Source organism: Rhinolophus ferrumequinum, chromosome 6 (assembly GCF_004115265.2).
Source record: "Rhinolophus ferrumequinum isolate MPI-CBG mRhiFer1 chromosome 6, mRhiFer1_v1.p, whole genome shotgun sequence".
Lineage (NCBI taxonomy): Eukaryota > Metazoa > Chordata > Mammalia > Chiroptera > Rhinolophidae > Rhinolophus > Rhinolophus ferrumequinum.
Genome location: NC_046289.1, coordinates 85,123,650 through 85,143,153, shown reverse-complemented (window position 1 = coordinate 85,143,153; position 19,504 = coordinate 85,123,650). Strand labels below are relative to the sequence as shown.

Here is a 19,504-nt window from a genome sequence, read left to right as displayed (position 1 = left end):
CAATTATGATGAGAGGCTTAGACAGAAGATACTTGATAATGTAAGAAGTGAACTTAGTTGAATATATACTGAAACTCATGCTTTGTGAAGACAGATTAAATTTGTTTATTTAACCATGAAACCTTTCAAAATGGATTCTTTACTTGGCAAGAAAGAAAACAACACATTTTAAAATATAGTAATTTAAGGGGCAGCCGGTTAGGTCAGTTGGTTAGAGCACGTGCTCTTAACAACAAGGTTGCCAGTTCAATTCCCACATGGGATGATGGGCTATGCCCCCTGCACCTAAAGACTGAAAACAGCAACTGGATTTGGAGCTGTGCTGCGTCCTCCACAACTAGACTGAAGGACAATGATTTGACTTGGAGCTGATGGGTCCTGGAAAATACACACTGTTACCCAATAAAATTAAAAAAAAAAACTATACATATATAGTAATTTAAATTATATTCTCTAAATTACTCTAGCTCAAACAAACAAAAATTAAAACAGAAACAAACTAGGAAAAACAGTGAATATTTGATCCCAACCTAAAACTGTGAGACTGGAATTATAGTCAGGGTAAAATGTATAGTCTTACAATTTTATCATTTAAAAAGACCGAGGTTACACTGTTTGTGGGAATGCAGTTTGGTGCAGATGCTATGGAAGGCAGTGTGGAGGTTCCTCAAAAAATTAACAATAGAATTACCATATGACACAGCCATCCCTCTCCTGGGTATCCACCCAAAATATCTGAAAATATTTATCCATAAAGATATATGTGCTCCAATGTTCATTGCAGCTTTATTTACAGTGGCCAAGACATGGAAACAACCGAAGTGTCCTGTGATAGATGAATGGATAAAGAAGTTGTGGTATATACACACAATGGAATACTATTTGGCCATAAGAAAGATAAAACAGTACATTTGATGGATATTGAGATTATAATGCTAAGCGAAATAAGTCAGACAGAAAAAGTCGAGAACCATATGATTTCACTGATAAGTGAGATATAAAACTGAAAGCAACAAAAGATCAAGACAAACAAATAAACAAAAACTCATAGACACAGACGATAGTTTAGTGGTTACCAGAGGGTAAGCGGGGGGGGGGGGGTGGGGTGGGAGATGAGGGTAAAGGGATCAAATATATGGTGATGGAAGGAAGGAGAACTGACTCTGGGTGGTGAACACACAATGTGATATATATAGATGATATATTACATAATTGTACACCTGAAATCTATGTAACTTTACTAACAATTGTTACCCTAATAAACTTTAATTAAAAAAAAAAAGACTGAGGTGACCTAATTAATTTAAATAAAGTGAAAAGTAAAGAGAAATAAAAAATTTAACAGTTGAAAAGATAAATAAAATCAAAAACTTATGAAAAGAAACAGAATGGATAAACCCCAGGAGAGACTAAATAAAGAAAAAAAAAAAGAGGAAGCAAATATATGCCATAATACAAATGAGACAGTAATATACAGAAAATAGAAGAGATGGAAATATTAGAGAATTATCTATAATTCTATGATACCAAATCTGGTTATCACAGGAAATCTGGTATTAGAGGAAATAGGGTGCTTTCCTAGCAAAACATACAGACCACCAAAACTGACTGAAGAAATAGAAAAACCAAGACATATATGGGAACAATTGAAAGGCATTTAAAAATTCATGTTATAAAAAGGCACCAAGACTATATGGTTTTAAAATTGGATTCTATTTAATACTTAAAGTAAGATCATCCCAATTCAACTTAAATTCTTCAATACCACAGTTAAAGGTAGAAATTTATGTCATTCATAAAGCTAGTAATATTAGCATCAAAACTGATACAGCCAAAACAATCTTGAAAAAGAAAAACAAAGTTAGAGAACTCAGAGGTCTTGATGTCACATCGACTACAAAGCTACAGAAATCAATACAGTTGGTACCGGCCTAAAGATACACATAACATACTAGATCAATGGAATAGACTCGAGAGCGCAGAACTAAACTCTTGTATTTATAGTCAGTTGACTTTTGAGAAGAGTGTCAAGAAAATTAAATAAAGAATAGTCTTTTCAACAAATGGCGCAGAGACAACTGTATTTGGCTATCCAAATGTTAAAGAAAGCATTTGGACCCCTGCCTTACACAACACCTCCAAGTTAACTCAAAATTGGTCATAGATGTAAATGTTAGAGCTAAAACTACATAACTCCTAGGGATAAACATAGTGGTAAATCTTTGTAACTCTGAGTTAAGCAAAGCCTTTTAGATCAGAACCCAAAGTACAAACCACAAAAGAAGTCAGACTCAGTCAAAATTAACAACTGTTGTTTGTTAAGGGCACCATAAAAAAAGTGAAAAGACAATCCACAGAATGGGAAAATTATTTGCTAATCTTCTATCTGACATGGGACTTGCATTCAGAATATATAAAGGAATCTTATAACTTAACAATGAAAAGACAACCAAATTCAAAACTGGGCAAAAGACTTGAATAAACATTTCTCCAAAGAAGATGTTCAAAATAGCTAACACATGTATGAAAAGATGGTCAAGATTAGTCATTAGGGAAATGCAAATTGAAACCATAGTGAGACACCAACCACCTCACACCCACTAGGATGGCGATGTTAAAAAGAAAACAGTGTTGGCAAAGATGTGGAAAATTTGGATTTTCATACACGACTGGTGAAAATGTAAAATGGTGCAGACACTTTGGAAAACAGCATGGCAATTCTTCAAAATGCTTGAAAATAGGGTTACAATATGACCCTCTCAATTCCACTATTAGGTATATAACTAAGAAAAATGAAAACATGTTCAAACAAAAATTGTAAATGAATGCTCACAGCAGCATTGTTAATAGCCAAAAAGTGGAAACAAATGTCCATCTGCTAACAAACTGATAAACAGAACATAGTATATATGTGCAATTAACGTCATGTGTCAATAAAAAGGAATTAAGTGATGATACATGCTATAACATAAATGAACCTTAAAAATATTATGCCAAGTGAAAGAACCATATTGAATGATTTTATCGATATAAAATATCCAGCATAGGTAAATCTATAAAGATAGAAAGTAGATTAGTGGTTGACTGGGCCCTAGAAAAAACTGTGGCAATGGCAGATTAAAGAGCAGAATATCTACAGCTGTGAGAACTGGAGAGACAGTTCCTGAGTGGCAGACACCCACTGCAGCTAATTCCAGAGACAAGGGAGGAGCTGTAGGGGAGAGGCAGCTGTGATCTGGCAACACCATTACTTGGAGGAGAACAAATCCACAAACACACCAGCCGCCTCTCCCAGCCCACCTCACCCCCACCTTTCGTGGCTTGTCCCAGTGAGGCACCTAGGGTGCTGAGGCGCACAGCTCCGCATCAGGCTGTAGGTGCAGCACTGGGATTTCAGGGGCTTGGAATCCCGTCGCCTACACCTTCCCAGGGGTGATGCCCTGAGAGTGAGGCTACACAGAAGGTGTCTACCTCCCTAGGAAATTTTCCACCACGAGAAGCCGGAACAGGGCAAGAGAAAAGAAAACACTCCAGCGCTACTTACTGGAAAACAAAACAAAACAAAACACCTCTTCATATCAATCTGCTGCACAATTCACAACCCTACATGTCCAGGAAGAGAAACAACCCATTAAATACCATGAATAACTAATGTAACAAGGCAGCTCAGAAAGGAACTAAAAAATCTCCAGAATATAAACTTAAAGACATGCAAATATGTTACTTAAGTGACAGAGAATTCAAGGTTGTAGTTCTGAAATCAACAAGATACAAAGAACTTAGATAGGCAGTTTAATAAACTCAGAAATAAAATCAAAAAACAAAATGAGTATTTTACCGAAGAGATTGACATTTTAAAAAAGAACTAAATTGAAATTCTGGACCTGAAGAACTCAATAAAAGAGATGAAGAATGAAACAGCAAGTTTAGGAAATAGAGTTGATCAGATGGAGGACAGAATTAGTGATATCAAAGATAACAATCTGGAAATGATGTAGATGGAAGAAGAGACTTGAGACTTAAAAGAAATGTAAGAACCCTGCAAGAACCATCTGACCCCATCTGAAAGAGTCATATAAGAATAATAGCTATTCCAGAAGGAGAAGAGAGGGAGAAGGAGAGAGTGTATTCAAAGGACTATTGTTAAAGAGAACTTCCCAAACCTATGGAAAGAACTGGATCCTCGAATTCAAGAAGCAAACAGAACACCTAATTACCTCAATCCTAACAGGCCTTCTCCAAGGCACATTGTATTGAAGCTGCCAAAAATTAATGACAAAAAATTGTCAAGGCAGCCAAGTAAAGGAAGACAGTAACCTACAAAGGAAAGACCATTATATTATCATCAGATTTTTCAGCAGAAACTCTACAAGTCAGGACGGAATGGAATAAAATATTCAAACTATTGAAAGAGACAAATTATCAGTCAAGAGTAATATATCCAGCAAAGTTATCCTTTAGATATGAAGGAGGAATAAAAGCCTTTCCAGATATACAGAAGCTGAGGGAAATTTCTACCACAAGGCCTGCATTACAGGAAATACTGAAGGAGGTCATTCTACCTGAAACAAAAATAATTAAGTAAATAAAAGGACACAAAATGATGAGAAAGATTACTAACAGACAGACAGAAGCAGGAAATGGCAAGCCCTACACAAATAAAACACTATACACTTAAACATAACATGCAGGATAAACGAGAAAAAACATTAAAAAAAAAAAAAAAGAACATGACAATTTGCACCACAATTCAGAAATGAGCTCACAGCATAAATAGGGATAATTTGTGACAACAAAAACATAAAAGGGGAAGGAATAAAGGTCTGAATTTGCAAAGGGGAATGGAGATGAGATCCATTCTAAAGAAAAAGAACTACTGTATATATGAAACTTTCTTTTACATAAACTTACGGGTAACCACTCAAAAAAAATAAAATCCAGAATCGAGACACATAACATAACATAAAGAGAAAAAAAAAGGAAAAAATAAAATAAACTAAAAAACCAAACTAAACTAAACCACCAAAACTACCACCAAACTAAAGTAACACGGAAACACAAAAGCAGAGAGACAATGGAGATACCGAGCTACCAGAAAACAAAAAATAAAATGGCTATAGGAAATCCTCATATCAATAATGGACTGAACTCATCAATAAAAAGGCACAGAGATTGGATCAGACCACAAAGCCCAATCATATATGCTTCCTCCAAGAGACACATCTCAGCTACAAGGAAAAATTATAGACTCAAAGTGAAAGGGTGGAAAACACTCCAAGCAAATGACATCCAGAGAAAAGCATACTTAGTCATACTTATATCTGATGAAACAGACTTCTGAATAAAAAAGGTAACAGGAGACAAAGATGAACATTTCTGAATGATACAGAGGACGATACAACAAGAAAATATACAAGGCACCAAAATATACAAAACACCAAAATATACAAAGCAACTATTAACAGAACAAAAGCAAGAAATTGACAAAAACACAATTATAGTAGGGTACCTAAATATACTATTGACAGATATGGACTGATCATCCTGTCAGAAAATCAATAGGAAATATCAGCCTTAAATGACACATTAGACGAAATGGACCTGGTTGACATTTACAGAGACTTTTATCCTAGAACACCAGACTATACTTTTTTTTCTACTGCACATACCATGTTTCCCAGAAAATAAGACCTCGCCGGACAATCAGCTCTAATGCATCTTTTGGAGCAAAAATTAATATAAGACTAGGTATATTACTTATATTATATTATACTATTATTTTATACTATTATATATTATATTATATTATATTATATTATATTATATTATATTATATTATATTATATTATATTATATTATATTATATACCAGGTCTTATATTAATTTTTGTTCCAAAAGATGCATTAGAGCTGATTGTCCAGCTAGGCCTTATTTTCGGGAAAACATGGTAGAACATTCTCAAGGATAGATCATATGTTGGGACACAAAGGCTCAGCAAATTTAAGAACACTGAAATCATACCAAGTGTATCCCCAACCACAATGCTTTGAAATTGGAGATCAACTGCACAAAGAAAGTGGGAAAAATGACAAATACGTGGATACTAAACAACAGCTACTAAAGAACAACTGGGTCAAAGAAGAAATAAAAGGAAAGGTCAAAAGATACATAGAAACAAATGAGAATGAAAATACATCGTATCAATTAGTATTTGGATACTACCAAAGCAATGTTAAGAGAGAAATTATATCATTACAGGCATATCTCAAAAAAAAAAGAAAAACCCCAAGTAAACAACCTAACATTACACAAAGAAGTAGAAAAAGAACAAGAAATGAAGCCCAAAGTCAGCAGAAGAAAGAAAATAAAAATTAGAGTAGAATTAAATGAAATAGAGAACAAAACATAATAGAAAAAAATTAATGCAACAAAGAGCTGGTTCTTTGAGAAGGTTAATAAAATTGACAAACCCATGGCTAGACTCACTCATTAAGGAAAAAAGAGAAAAGACACAAATAAACAAAATCAGAAATGCAAGAAGAGAAATATCACGGGTACCACAGAAATACAAAGGATCATACAAGGCTACTATGAATAAACTAGAAGAAATGGACAAGTTCTTGGAAATATATAACCTTCCTAGACTGAATCACGAAGAACTGGAGAATCTAAGAAGGCCGATGAACAGTAACGAAATTGCAACAATCATCCAAAAACTTCCTAAAAGCAAATGTCCAGGACCAGATGGCTTTACTAGTAAATTCTACCAAACATTCAAAGATGATTTACTATCTCCTCAAACTCTTCCAAAAAAACGAAAAAGAGGCAATAACTCATTTTATGGGGCCAACATTACCCATACCAAAACCTAGTAAGGATAACACAAGAAAACTACAAACCACTATCTCTGATGAATACAGATGCAAAAATCCTCAACAAAATAATAGCAAATCAAACGCAACAATACATTAAAAAAGATCATGATCAAGTGGCGTTCATTCCACGGGCACAAGGATGGTTCAACGTATGGAAACAGCTCAATGTAATACCACATAAACAAAATAAAGGGCAAAAATCATATCATCATATCAATAGATGCAAAAAAACCATTTGACAAGATACAACATCCATTTATGATTAAAACACTTAATAAAATGGGTATAGAAGGACAGTACCTCAACATAATAAAGACCTGATATGACAAACCCTCAGTTAACATACTTAATGGTGAAAAACTGAAAGGTTTTCCTGTACAATAACACAACAGGGCTGTATTCAGTCACCACTGTTTTTTTTACATAGCATTGGAAGTCCTAGCCAGAGAGCAATCAGGCAAGAGAAAGAAATAAAAGGCATCCAAATTGGGAATGAAGAAGTCAAATTGCCAATTTTTGCAGATGACATAATTTTTCATATAGAAAACCCTAAAGACCTCACCAAAAATCTATTAGATACAATAAACAAATGCAGTAAAGTTGCAGGATATAAAATCAATGTATAATAATCCAAAGAATTTCTATATACTAACAATGTAATTTCAGAAAAAGAAATGAAAAAAATAATCCCTTTTGCAATTGCAAAAAGAACAAAAAATACCCAAGAATAAACTTAACAAGAATGTGAAGGACTTATACACTGAAAACTCCAAGACATTTCTAAAAGAAACTGAAGACACAAAAAAATGGAAGATATTCTGTGTCCATGGATTGGAAGAATCAACATAGTTAAAATGGCCATATTACTCAAAGCAATATACAGATTTACTGCGCTCCTCATCAAAATCCCAATGATATTTTTTCAAGATATAGAACGAAATATCATCAGATTTGTATGGAACCACAAAAAACCCCGAATAGCCAAAGCAATCCTAAGAAAAAAGAACAGGGCTGGAGGTAACACACTCCCTGACTTCAATTTGTAACACAAAGTGACAATAATTAAAACAGCATGGCATTGGCAGAAATCCAGAGACACAGACTGATAGAATATAATTGAGAACCCCCAAATAATCCCACATATATATGGGCAGATTATTTTCAACAAAGGAGCCAAAAACATACAATGGAAAAAGAATGCCTCCTCAATAAATGGTGCTGGGAAAATTGGAAAGCCACATGCAAAAGAATAAAAATAGACTACTATCCGTTACCATTTACCAAAATTAACTCTAAATGCAAGAAAGACCTAAACATAAGACCTGGAACAATAAACCTGGAACAATAAAACATAGGTATTAAACTTATGGACCTTGGGTTCAGAGAGGATTTTATGAATTTGACCTCAAAGTCAAGGGAAGTAAAAGCTAAAATAAATGAATGGGATTATATCAAACTAAAAAGCTTCTGCACAGCAAAAGAAACCATCAAACAAAGAGGCAACCAACTTAACTGGATAAAATTATTTGCAAACAACACCTCCGATAAGGGGCTAATATCCAAAATATATAAGGAACTCATATAACAACAACAACAACAACAACAAAACCAAACAATACAATTTAAAAATGGGCAGAGGACCTGAACAGACACTTCTCCCAAGAAGACATAAAAACAACTATCAGATATATGAAAAAATGCTCAACTTCACTAGCTACTAGGGAAATGCAAATCAAAACCACAATGAGATACCACCTCACACCTGTTAGAACGGTTATTATCAAGACAAGTAATACAAGTGTTGGAGAGGCCGTGGAGAAAAAGGAACCCTCATACACTGCTGGTGTTAATGTAAATTGGTACAGCCACTATGGAAAACACTATGGAGGTTCCTCAAAACATTAAGACTAGAATTACAGATGACCCAGCAATCCCTCTTCTGTGTATCTACCCAAAAAATCTGAAAACATTTATCCACAAAGATATATGTACCCCTATGTTCAGTGCAGTATTATTCCCGGTGGCCAAGACATGGAAACAACTGAAGTGTCCTTCGATAGATGATTGGATGAAGAAGATGTAGTACATTTATACAATGGAATATTATTTGGCCATAAGAAAAGATGAAATACCGCCATTTGCGGCAACATGGATGGATCTTGAGATTATCACGCTAAGCGAAATAAGTCAGACAGCGAAAGTTGAGAACCATATGATTTCACTCATACATGGTATATAAAACTGAAAGCAACAAATGAACAAGACAAAGAAAGGATCGAAAACTCAGACGCAGACAACAGTTTAATGGTTACCAGAGGGTAAGTGGGGTGGTAGGAGAGGTAAAAGGGGATCAAATATATGATGATGGAAAGAGAACTGACTCTGGGTGTTGTACTATAGAGATGATGTATTATAGAAGTGTACACTTGAAACCTATATAATTTTATTAACCAATGTCACCCCAGTAACTTGAATAAATTAAAACAAAATAGGAATAGTTGCACCACCTATTTCATAGGGTCACTCTGAAGTTTAAATACTTTAATATATGTAAAGCATTAGTAACAGTGCCTGGCTCTCAGTAAGTGCTACAGGAAGGCAGACAGTTACGAATATAATTTTAAAATTCTTAGGAAAAGAACAACAAATTAAACCCAACAATATATTCAAGGAATTTTTCAAACTCAAGACTCAATAAAATTTGTTATATTCACTAATAAGAACTCTAAAAAATAATTCTATTAAGAAACTAGTTAAATATATGACAAAACAATATTTATGAAAATCCAGCAGGAGAAGGCATGCCTATGCCTAGGATGCAGAAAGTTGCAACTACTCTCACTCTATGTTAACAATAAGAGAAGCTGAATAAATCAGAAGGTCATCACTTTTCTCGAATTCAGTAGGGAGCTAAACTCACAGGGCAACCACATAGTCTTAATTTCCAGGAAGGACAAGACTGCAGGTAGAAATGGAGTTTTGCATTTAACGTTGGTCTCTCTTCCACACAGCTCCCCGAGGTGCTCATGAGAAATATCCAGGGCAGGGTGGGGGACCAGAGATAGTTTCCCTCAGTGACACCCAGGTGCAGGGTGTACGGGGGAGGGAATACGCTGCGGCTGTGGAAGGAGTCAAATCCCCCCCACCCCTGCTCTCCCACCCAAAATCTTCAGTGAATACAGCAAAAGCCATGTATTATAGGTGAAAGACAAGCAGCAAAACCCTCAGGGCACGGGAACATTATTACAGTTTTCTTTATATAGCTTAGCACTTTTTTCACTGGCTATGGGAACATGTAAAATTTTTAAGTTATTTTTTATTTTGAAATAATTCTAGACCCACAAGACTTGCAAAAAAGAGTTCCTGTGTAGCCTTCATTTAGTTTCTCTCAGTGATAATATCATATATGTACCATGGCACATTGTCAAAACCAGGAAATTGACATTGGTACAATGCCATTAACTCAGAGTAATAGCTCATTGTGTGGACATTGATCCATTAACCACTGAAAGATGTCTGGCTTCTTTCTAGTTTGGGGCAATTATAAATAAAAGCTGCTATGAACATTTATATATATGATTTTTGTGGACATAAATTTTCACTTCTCTGAAATAAGACCCAGGAGTGCAATGGCCGGGTTGTATGGTAAGTACATGTTTGACTTTATAAGAAACTGGCAAACTGTTTTGCAGAGTGGCTAAATCATTTCATATTTCCACTAGCAGTGTGTGACAGATTCCGTTTCTCCACATCCTGTCAACGGTTATCATTGAGAGCATGTTCTTATTTAGCCATTCCAATAGGTGTGATGTGGTATCTTACTGTAGCTTTAATGAACATGTAAATGTGAAAAGAGAAATTTAATTTTAAAAAGTTTTTATAATAATAAACTTAATGTGCAAGATTTCTGGGACCTCCTTTTTGTCAAATATTCTGCTTCAGTAACCCTGAAACTGAGTCCAGGAATCTGAATTTAAATGTTCATACTATTCATTCAAGTACTTTGCTTCTGGAAATCTATCCTGAAAAAATAACATACAGTCTTTAAAAATTTAACTCTCCTGTATCTTTTCTCAAAAAATTATTAGAGAATATGCTTTATATCAAAATGAAAGAATAAGTCAAATTGGAGAAAAACAGGATCTAGGAAACAGATGAATCAACATAGGAGAAACTAAAAGAATCCCCAGAAGGACACTGAAGGTAGGCTTGAGGGCCAGTAAAGTCCTATAAAGCAATCAGTTCAGAACCTCTGGGAAAAAAATTTTTTCAGGTCACCTGATATACTTTAATGTATTAATTTATATATTCAAGTGAGTACATAGACGTATTAGTGATAAATACACAGTATACAAACAAACTGAAAATCTAGACTACAATTCTAATTAGACAAAATATTGAAAAAGAAAGGAACTGTGGTTTTCTTTTGTTTTGCTTTTAGAACTGTGAAGGGTCTCAGATTTTTATCCTACTTGCAAGCTAACTAGCTTGCCAGTTTCATACATGTTGGTAGAAGGCACAAAAATGCTGGTTTACATACCAAAAAAACTGTATATATTCAGGCACAGCACCAACAGCATAAGCTTCATGTTCGTACAAGCTGTTTTTGCCACCCTCCCCACACCCCCACCCCAACTCTCATGGGGCAACACAGAGGAGAACCAGGTAGATCCTGCACACAGTGGGACTGCATCACAGTTGAAATCCAAGCTTAAGGAAGCCCAATCTATTATAATATGCTGCAAGCAAACCTGCCTGATCCTCAGAGGGGAAGATATTGTTTTTATTATATTGAGTAGGAAACAATACTCTGTTTGAGAGGGAGACACTATATCCTCCAAGGATGTTTGCTAAACACATACCCCTTAGAATATAGTTCAGAACAAAGGCCACTAGTGTCTCTGCTCACAGGACATGGAGAAATATGAAAAACTCATACATCTGCCACCCAAAACGGTTAATTTAGAGGGTCACAACCAGTATTAGTTTTTAAAAAATTAAATAGAATTTAAAATGTCTGAGTAAAAATATGTCATTAAAGTACATATTATTTCCTTACATTTGGCTTTAGGTTCAACTTCTTCATTTGGAAGATATATAATAATTTGACAAAGATGATACAGTTTGTTAATGGCACAGCAAGGGCAAGACACAGGTGTCTGCCACCTACACCAATGTTCTTTCTACCACCATACCCTGTGGAACCTAAGCATAATGTGTCATATTTTATACATAGACTGTCCATACATTTTATCCATTGTAACAGTATCTCTGCTCTCATTAGCTTACAAATGTGGGAACCGATACTCAGAGAAGTTAACTGACTTACCCAATGCTATACAACTAGTAAATGGCAAATTCATGATTTTTAACTTCAAAATTCATTACTCGAGTTATCTACTAAAAACTAATCAAAAGCCATACCCCACAGACAGCAGAATGGTGACATCATCTGAGCCTATCAAAGGCAGTCCATTAACATAGCTAATACTGGAAAATGACTAATAACTCACCCCAGTGTATGACTTCACAATAAGAAATTGTATTATTATTTACTATCAAGTACTAAACAGAGTTTTATCCTGCAGTGAACGCTAAACAGCAAAGGACAAAGTAAACAAACAAAATCTCTTCTATTAATATTTTTAAGCCCACAGTAAAAAACTAGAATTCCTGATACTGCATTGTTCAATTCAGGAGCAAAGAAACTTTACCACAAAATAGAAATCCTTCTGGAGTTTTAGTTGGGCACAGTTAGTGACCACGAAGACAATATCATACCAGAATCCATGTCCTCCATGTCCTGAACTTAGTAAATAATTCAATAAATATGTTGACTTCAATTAGGATAGATTAAAATTTGATTAAAAAAAAACTTACTGATCACACATGTATTACGAATTCAATAATGTACTAAATTCCAAGACAATAGTAACATAAAAACCTATGATCCCTTATGCTCAAGAAGTTTTTGATTTAGGGAAGATGACATGTAAGCAATCAAGTAATTTCACAGACAGAATTAAAGTCACAACAGAAATAAGATGAGGGAAATTAAAAAATATGACACATTTAGGAAACTCTAAGTAGTGGGGGATGGTTGGGGATGGTCTTTACCAAGACCAGAGAGAGAGAAATGGTTCTAAAAATAAAAAACGAAAGAAAAGGGCAGGCAAAAACTACAGTGGAGTCCTAAATTCCACACTTAGAAGGTTTGGATGATAGTCCATAGACAATAGAAAGCAACTGCAGATTTTATTTACCTATTATTTCACTTTTGCTCTTAACAGGTACTTCTTCCCTGGTTATTTAAAAAATTATTCCCCTTGTTGCTCTCAGTGTATTTAAGATCTCATTTCATTACCGGTATTACTGTTGAGAAGTCAGTCTTTCTGATATTCCTTTGTAAATATATTTTTTCCTAATGGTTGTTTTTAAGAGTTTTTCTTCCAAAGTTCAGCAATTTCTTCTATGTTGTCATACTTAGAACCATATGATTTCACTCATATGTGGGATATAAAAAATGGTAATGGAAGGAGAACTGACTCTGGGTGGTGAACACACAATGGGATTTATAGATGATGTATTACAGAATTGTACACTTGAAACCTATATAATTTTACTAACCAATGTTACCTCAATATATTTAATAAAAAATGAAATTTTAAAATTCCATTTTCAGTAGTATAAAATATATAAAATTTAGTAATACTTTTCAAGAAAATGTGCAAAATCTGTAAAATACAAACTGAAAATCATTGTTCATGAAATTAGGGAAGACCTAAATAAATGAAGATGTATGCTACGTTAAACAAAAAAAATAAATAATATTGTTAAAGAATTAAGTATCCTACTAATGGGAAGCTCCCAAGTTACTTCTCCAATAAAAATTCTGATTTGGCAAAAAAAAAAAAAAAGAAAGGTACATCCACTTTGGAAGACAGGTTGGACATTTCTTACAAAACTAAACATATTCCTTATAGACAATCCAGCAATTGCAGTCCTTGTTAGTTACTCAAATGAGCTGAAAAACTCATGTCCATGCAAAAACCTGTATATAGATATTTATAGCAGCTTTATTCATAATTGCCAAAATCTGGAAACAACCAAGATGTCATTCAGTACATGAAGGGAAAAATAAACTGTGGTACCTCCCAAAAATGGAATATTGAATACTAAAAAGAAATGACCCATGAAGTGACCCAAAGATATGGAGGTACTGTAAATGCATATTCCTAAGTCAAAGAAACCAATGAAAAGGCTATGTACTGCATAATTCCAACTATATGACATTTTGGAAAAGGCAAAACTACGGAGACAAGAAAAAGATTAATAGTAGCAGGTACTGGGGGGAGAAAGGAATAAATGTGAAGTCGGACAATTAAGTTCGCGAACTTGTTGCAACTATGTTGCTAACCTATTTTGATATCAGAGGGATTATTCATTATGAATTTGTACCAACTGGACAAACTGTTAACCAAGTTTACTATTTGGAAGTGCTGAACAGGCTGCGTGAAAAAGTCAGGTGACCTGAACTTTTCTCCAACAATTCATGGCTCTTGCATCACAATAATGCACCACCAGCTCACACAGCACTGTCTGTGAGGGAGTTTTTCTCCAGTAAACAAATCACTGTATTGGAACACCCTCCCTTTTCACCTGATCTGGCCCCCAATGACTTCTTTCTTCACCGGAAGGAAATATTGAAAGGAACATATTTGGATGACATTCTGGACATCAAGGGTAATACGATGACCACTCTGATGGCCATTCCAGAAAAAAAGTTCCAAAATTGCTTTGAAGAATGGACTAGGCACCAACATCGGTGCATAGCTTCCCAAGGGGAGTACTTCGAAGGTGACCATAGTGATATTCAGCAATGGAGTACATAGCACTTTTTTTAGGATGACTTTGCAAACCTGTCAGACCTCGATTATAAATTTCTTATAAAATATAATGTGTGCATATTCATGGCTAATCTAAATTTATTTTAAAAACATTAAATGTCCAAAATTTTGTTCTTTGAGAAACCAATTTAATATAAGTGAATAAAATTTATTTTAAATAAAAAGCTTTATTTATTTATTTTTCAGTAACTCTCAGGGTATAGAGCAGCATCAGCATAAATTCAACGTCTCATCCTATATGCACTACTGTGTTTTACTTGTTATTAGAGAACATTGCAAAAATTATTAAATTAGTAAAACACTGTCATTCTAACAAATGTAGCCAGTATAATCCCATGCTACGTCATAAATAATGCATAAATAATCACCAAAAATCCAATTTTATGCTCTACCATCAAAAAATAATTTAGAAAGAACTTTCTGGATATTAGAATAAACAGACATTATTATTCAAATAGCACAAGATTATTTAAAAAGTATTTCCTTGTGTGATAATTGTGTATTTTCCATAATCATCAGCTGGAAATTTCTATGTACTATATGACCATTAACATAAAAATTTCCCAAACATATCTCTAGGGCTGTCTCCTTTAGGAATTTCAGTATAACACAATCAAGTAAAATATGAATTTTTAGGTTTCATCCTATTCAAGTTTTCCTTCATTAAGCAATGTTAATAACTGTACTATTTATGATAAAATACTAGAAATATTTTTGAAAGACAGAAACCTCTTACAGAAAGTGATTCTTTTTAAAAAGTCTTCCTAAAGCTCATTTACATAGCAACTAAATATTAAGTCAGTTAGTAAACAAAAGAAATGATACTTTAAGTGGATTGTGAACAAAGAGTATTAGTACTCACAAAGAAGAGGAACAGCTGATTGATTGATCAGAGAGCTTGGTAATAAACTTATTATTCACAATTTATATGGCAACTTGAAGATATAGAGCGCAATAATGAAAGCACTATATAAATAACAAAATCCCTGAGAGGTAAGAAAATTTTAAAAAATTATTTAGAATAAAGCTAATGTATTATAAATGACCTAATTTTCATAATAAAGTTAAGGTTTCCCATGAGGAAATACAGCACAAAATAACTAAAATATTATTCATAGCCAGTGTTACGCAAAACAGGCATTTTAAGAAGAACTAAAATGAACACAGGGGCCTTACAAATATTATATTGATGAGAGAGTTTAAAAAAATTAATTCTTCCTCCCATCCTAAGTCTACAAAAAATTGAAGTTGGCTTAGTTAATGGATGAAGTGATGAAGGATTAGAAGACAACTGAAAAACCTCAGAAAAAAATCTGAGGTTTTGCAGAAAAAGATAAGCAACTAGAAAAAATTTTAACGTAGTATATTTGTCAGGAGTAAAAATGTAGTTTTGTTTATATGTTACTTAAAATTATATGGTCCTCAGTTTACAGAGATTTCTATTTTATGGGGTTTGGGTTTTCTTTTGAACTTCCAGGTTTATTTTGGTCTACATTTTGCCTTCTAACTTTAATAACCTCTTAAAAATGTGCATCTATTTCTCTCTATAAATAGCAGCTGCCATTTAATTCAATTTAACATAAATACACAACCTAAAATGCCTGAATAAAGACTATGCAATCATTATGTACTTAACAAACTAGAGTTTTCATTTAAGTTCTGTTTTAAATGGAAATAGCCCTATCATATAGAGCTATGAGATTGGTCCCCTAAAACTGATAACAAATTAGCACATAATAATGGATGCTGCCTTTAAAACAATGTTACTTTCAATTTGCAAGTACACATTAAAAAAAATACTACACTTAATTTTACTCATACAAGAGTAAATTCCTTGGGTAATTAATCAATAATCGCAGCAATCTACAAGTCTTTTCTTTCCCATTTTTTTCTGGTCTATCAATTTGAGAGAAAAGAAGACAAAGTGCATTAAACAATAATAACAAAGTTATTATAAGCCTACCACTGACTGAGAATTTCAAAATGAAGCTAAATACATTTTGTAGAAAAATCTGATTTCAACCAAATCTCACACTTTTCAGATAGACTAAAAGTATTTTCCATATCAAAATGCCAACATTTACTCAATTTTGGTTGATGCATCTGGCTCAGTGAGTTACACTGCCAATGCCATAATGTTCTTCTGTAACGTGCAGCAAAAACTGAATTCAAGACAACATAGTAGTATACAATTCTCTAGATAGCACATCTTTTTCTCCTGCATATCAACAATGACAGATTTCCCATGGATTTTTTTTTTTTTAATTTTAACCTGTTAATAAGAATGTAAGCATCTTGAGGGCAGTGACCACTACTAGGTCACAGGCAGTATGCTAGGAACTGGGGCAAAGACAATAAAGGAGAATGGAAAGCCATAAGCATCTTACGGAAAGAAAATATATAATTAGAATCAAAATAATGTCCTTTTTCATGATTGGATGGATCTATTACAATGAAACAGAACTCCTTGTCATGAAATGTACACTTGTTTCAAATTCTAGTAGAATACATTTTTTTCTTTCTTTTTGGTAATAAATAACATTTTAAGCACTATTTCAATTCCCAAACATATTCGCATGCCTTTCAACGAATGTCAGTTCTGTGGGTTACTAATATTATAAATCACTTAAAAAATTACTGTAATAAATATTGATGGGCAGAAAACGCTCATGATCTAGTTTTTTTCCTTTTAGTGTGGCCACTTTTTACCAACTACAAAAGCTAACAATACATTATAAAATCAGACACTGAATGAACATGTACCAAAAGTTATTAACAGACCATCACTCAAAATTCAGAAAATATGTTGTTTTCATGTACACACGTACACGAGATAAAATAATACCATAGCAGAAGGGTGCTGTATCTGTGTTTAAAGAAGGGGTTGTTGGCAAACACCACAGCTCACTTCTGCTGAAATGTACACAACTGATATATGCAGCACAGAAAGCTGGCACCAAGGGCTTACAACCTTAATTTGCCTGCAAGAAGGAACAGAGATTTACCTTCAGAGCACGTTCTTGATTGTTTTCAGCAGTCAGATGTCTCGTGTTGTTTGCTGAAGTCTGGTTCTGCTCTTTCAAATGATGAAGCTCCTGCTCCAGCCGTTTGCACTGCCACAGGGGAAGAATCCCATTAAGTAAAGGAGTTCTAGCATTTTTTTCAGCAAGCCCCATGAATTAATGTAAATAATACCACTGTATTCTCTAAAAGACAAGGTATCTTTTGCAACAAGAATAGTTAAGTTAAAAGTAATGTTGAATATAAACAAAATATATTTATAGTTTATAGTACTCTGGTTAGTCAGTTGCAATTTTCAGTTGTCTTTTATTCATCTAAATATTACCATATAAATTAGAAAATTCTATTTTTAAAAAGAATTAAGATCAAACTATATTTAAAATTATTTTCTTCATTAATCAAATGGTTTTCACTATATACCTGTTGGCTGACTATAAGCATTCTTCTAACAATCACATTGGATTCTAAATAAACTAAAACGTATTCTATTTTGAATTTTTGTTAACTTTTTAAAGATTAAAATTACCATAAGAAGATATATTAAGATATTTTTCAGATTTTTAGAAGTATCTAAAGAAACAATTGCATAGGGAAAAAGGTAACCACGGAGTGCTTTAAGACTTGGAAACAACTAAAGAAACAAGTGCTTTTAATTTCTATTTTGACTAAACCTTATTTTTAAGTAAAACGAATGATAAAAAACATATGAAATGACATTCTGACCTACTGGGAATATGAGACTATAAGTAAAAAGAAATTACAAGTAAAAGCAGGAATGGACTGATAGAAGTTATGTATGTTTAAAAAAATCACTGAAATATCATGCCATTTGCATAGAACATCTTAATATGAAAACATCAAACATTTAACACAATAATTGTGCAGGATATAAACTGATAATGCTGCATATCAGGAACATATATGGGGACTGGCTAAAAGAACGAAGTACTAATCCCATCTTTCAGGAAAAAGTTAAAAATCACTCCTTAATTATCTATTTTTAAATTAGGATATTTAAGTATCAACTAATAAATAAGGAAGAATATCAATTCAAGAGCTAAACCAAGTTACTTCTAGATTATCTGACAAATGGCTAGTTGTCATAATGAACTAAAAATCATTATTATGCTATAATCAAGATGCAGTCATAATTCAAATTGGCATTTCTTCCTACTCTAACACTGATTCTCTGACCTCTGTAATATTCTGCAGTCTGTATCATTATGTCCCAACCTTAATACACAAATCCTTTGCAAAAAAAGAATATCAGACACTTGATATTGGCTTAAATTATATAATGATGTTTATATACAAATACAAAATTGGGTATAAATGCTTCAGTGTATATAATACAATTATGAAACCAAAACACATTTATAAATTAAATAATCACAAAATCAAAACTTTTAAAATTAATATTAACTAAAAGTAGATAAAGTCTTGCTGAAACTAAGTTCTGCAAATATAATATATAGCAGCAGGTGCTTTCACATTGCCATGTCTACTCTACCACGTTACGTGCCTTTATTCACCTATCACATTTTAAAAAATTACACGACTGAAACCTTTGTGATGTGACATCATTTGGGTTTTATTTGGAGGGGGCACATGATTTACACATTAAACTTTGTATTGATTCCTTTTTAGCTTGTAACAATTAGAATATTTGGTCATAATACAATCCAAATACAAATGTGTTTA

The 19,504-nt window shown here is 33.5% G+C and overlaps 1 protein-coding gene across 4 annotated transcripts in view; it reads right to left on the bottom strand.

Annotated features, from left to right (window-relative positions):
- The window catches only part of MIPOL1 (mirror-image polydactyly 1), a 246,572-nt gene that overhangs the window by 130,065 nt on the left and 97,003 nt on the right, over positions 1 to 19,504 (bottom strand). For all 4 annotated transcript variants that reach the window (XM_033107003.1, XM_033107001.1, XM_033107002.1 and 1 more), the window contains one exon: positions 17,788 to 17,895. In XM_033107003.1, the coding sequence (XP_032962894.1) occupies positions 17,788 to 17,895 (108 nt within the window). The remainder of the gene's footprint in view (positions 1 to 17,787; positions 17,896 to 19,504) is intronic.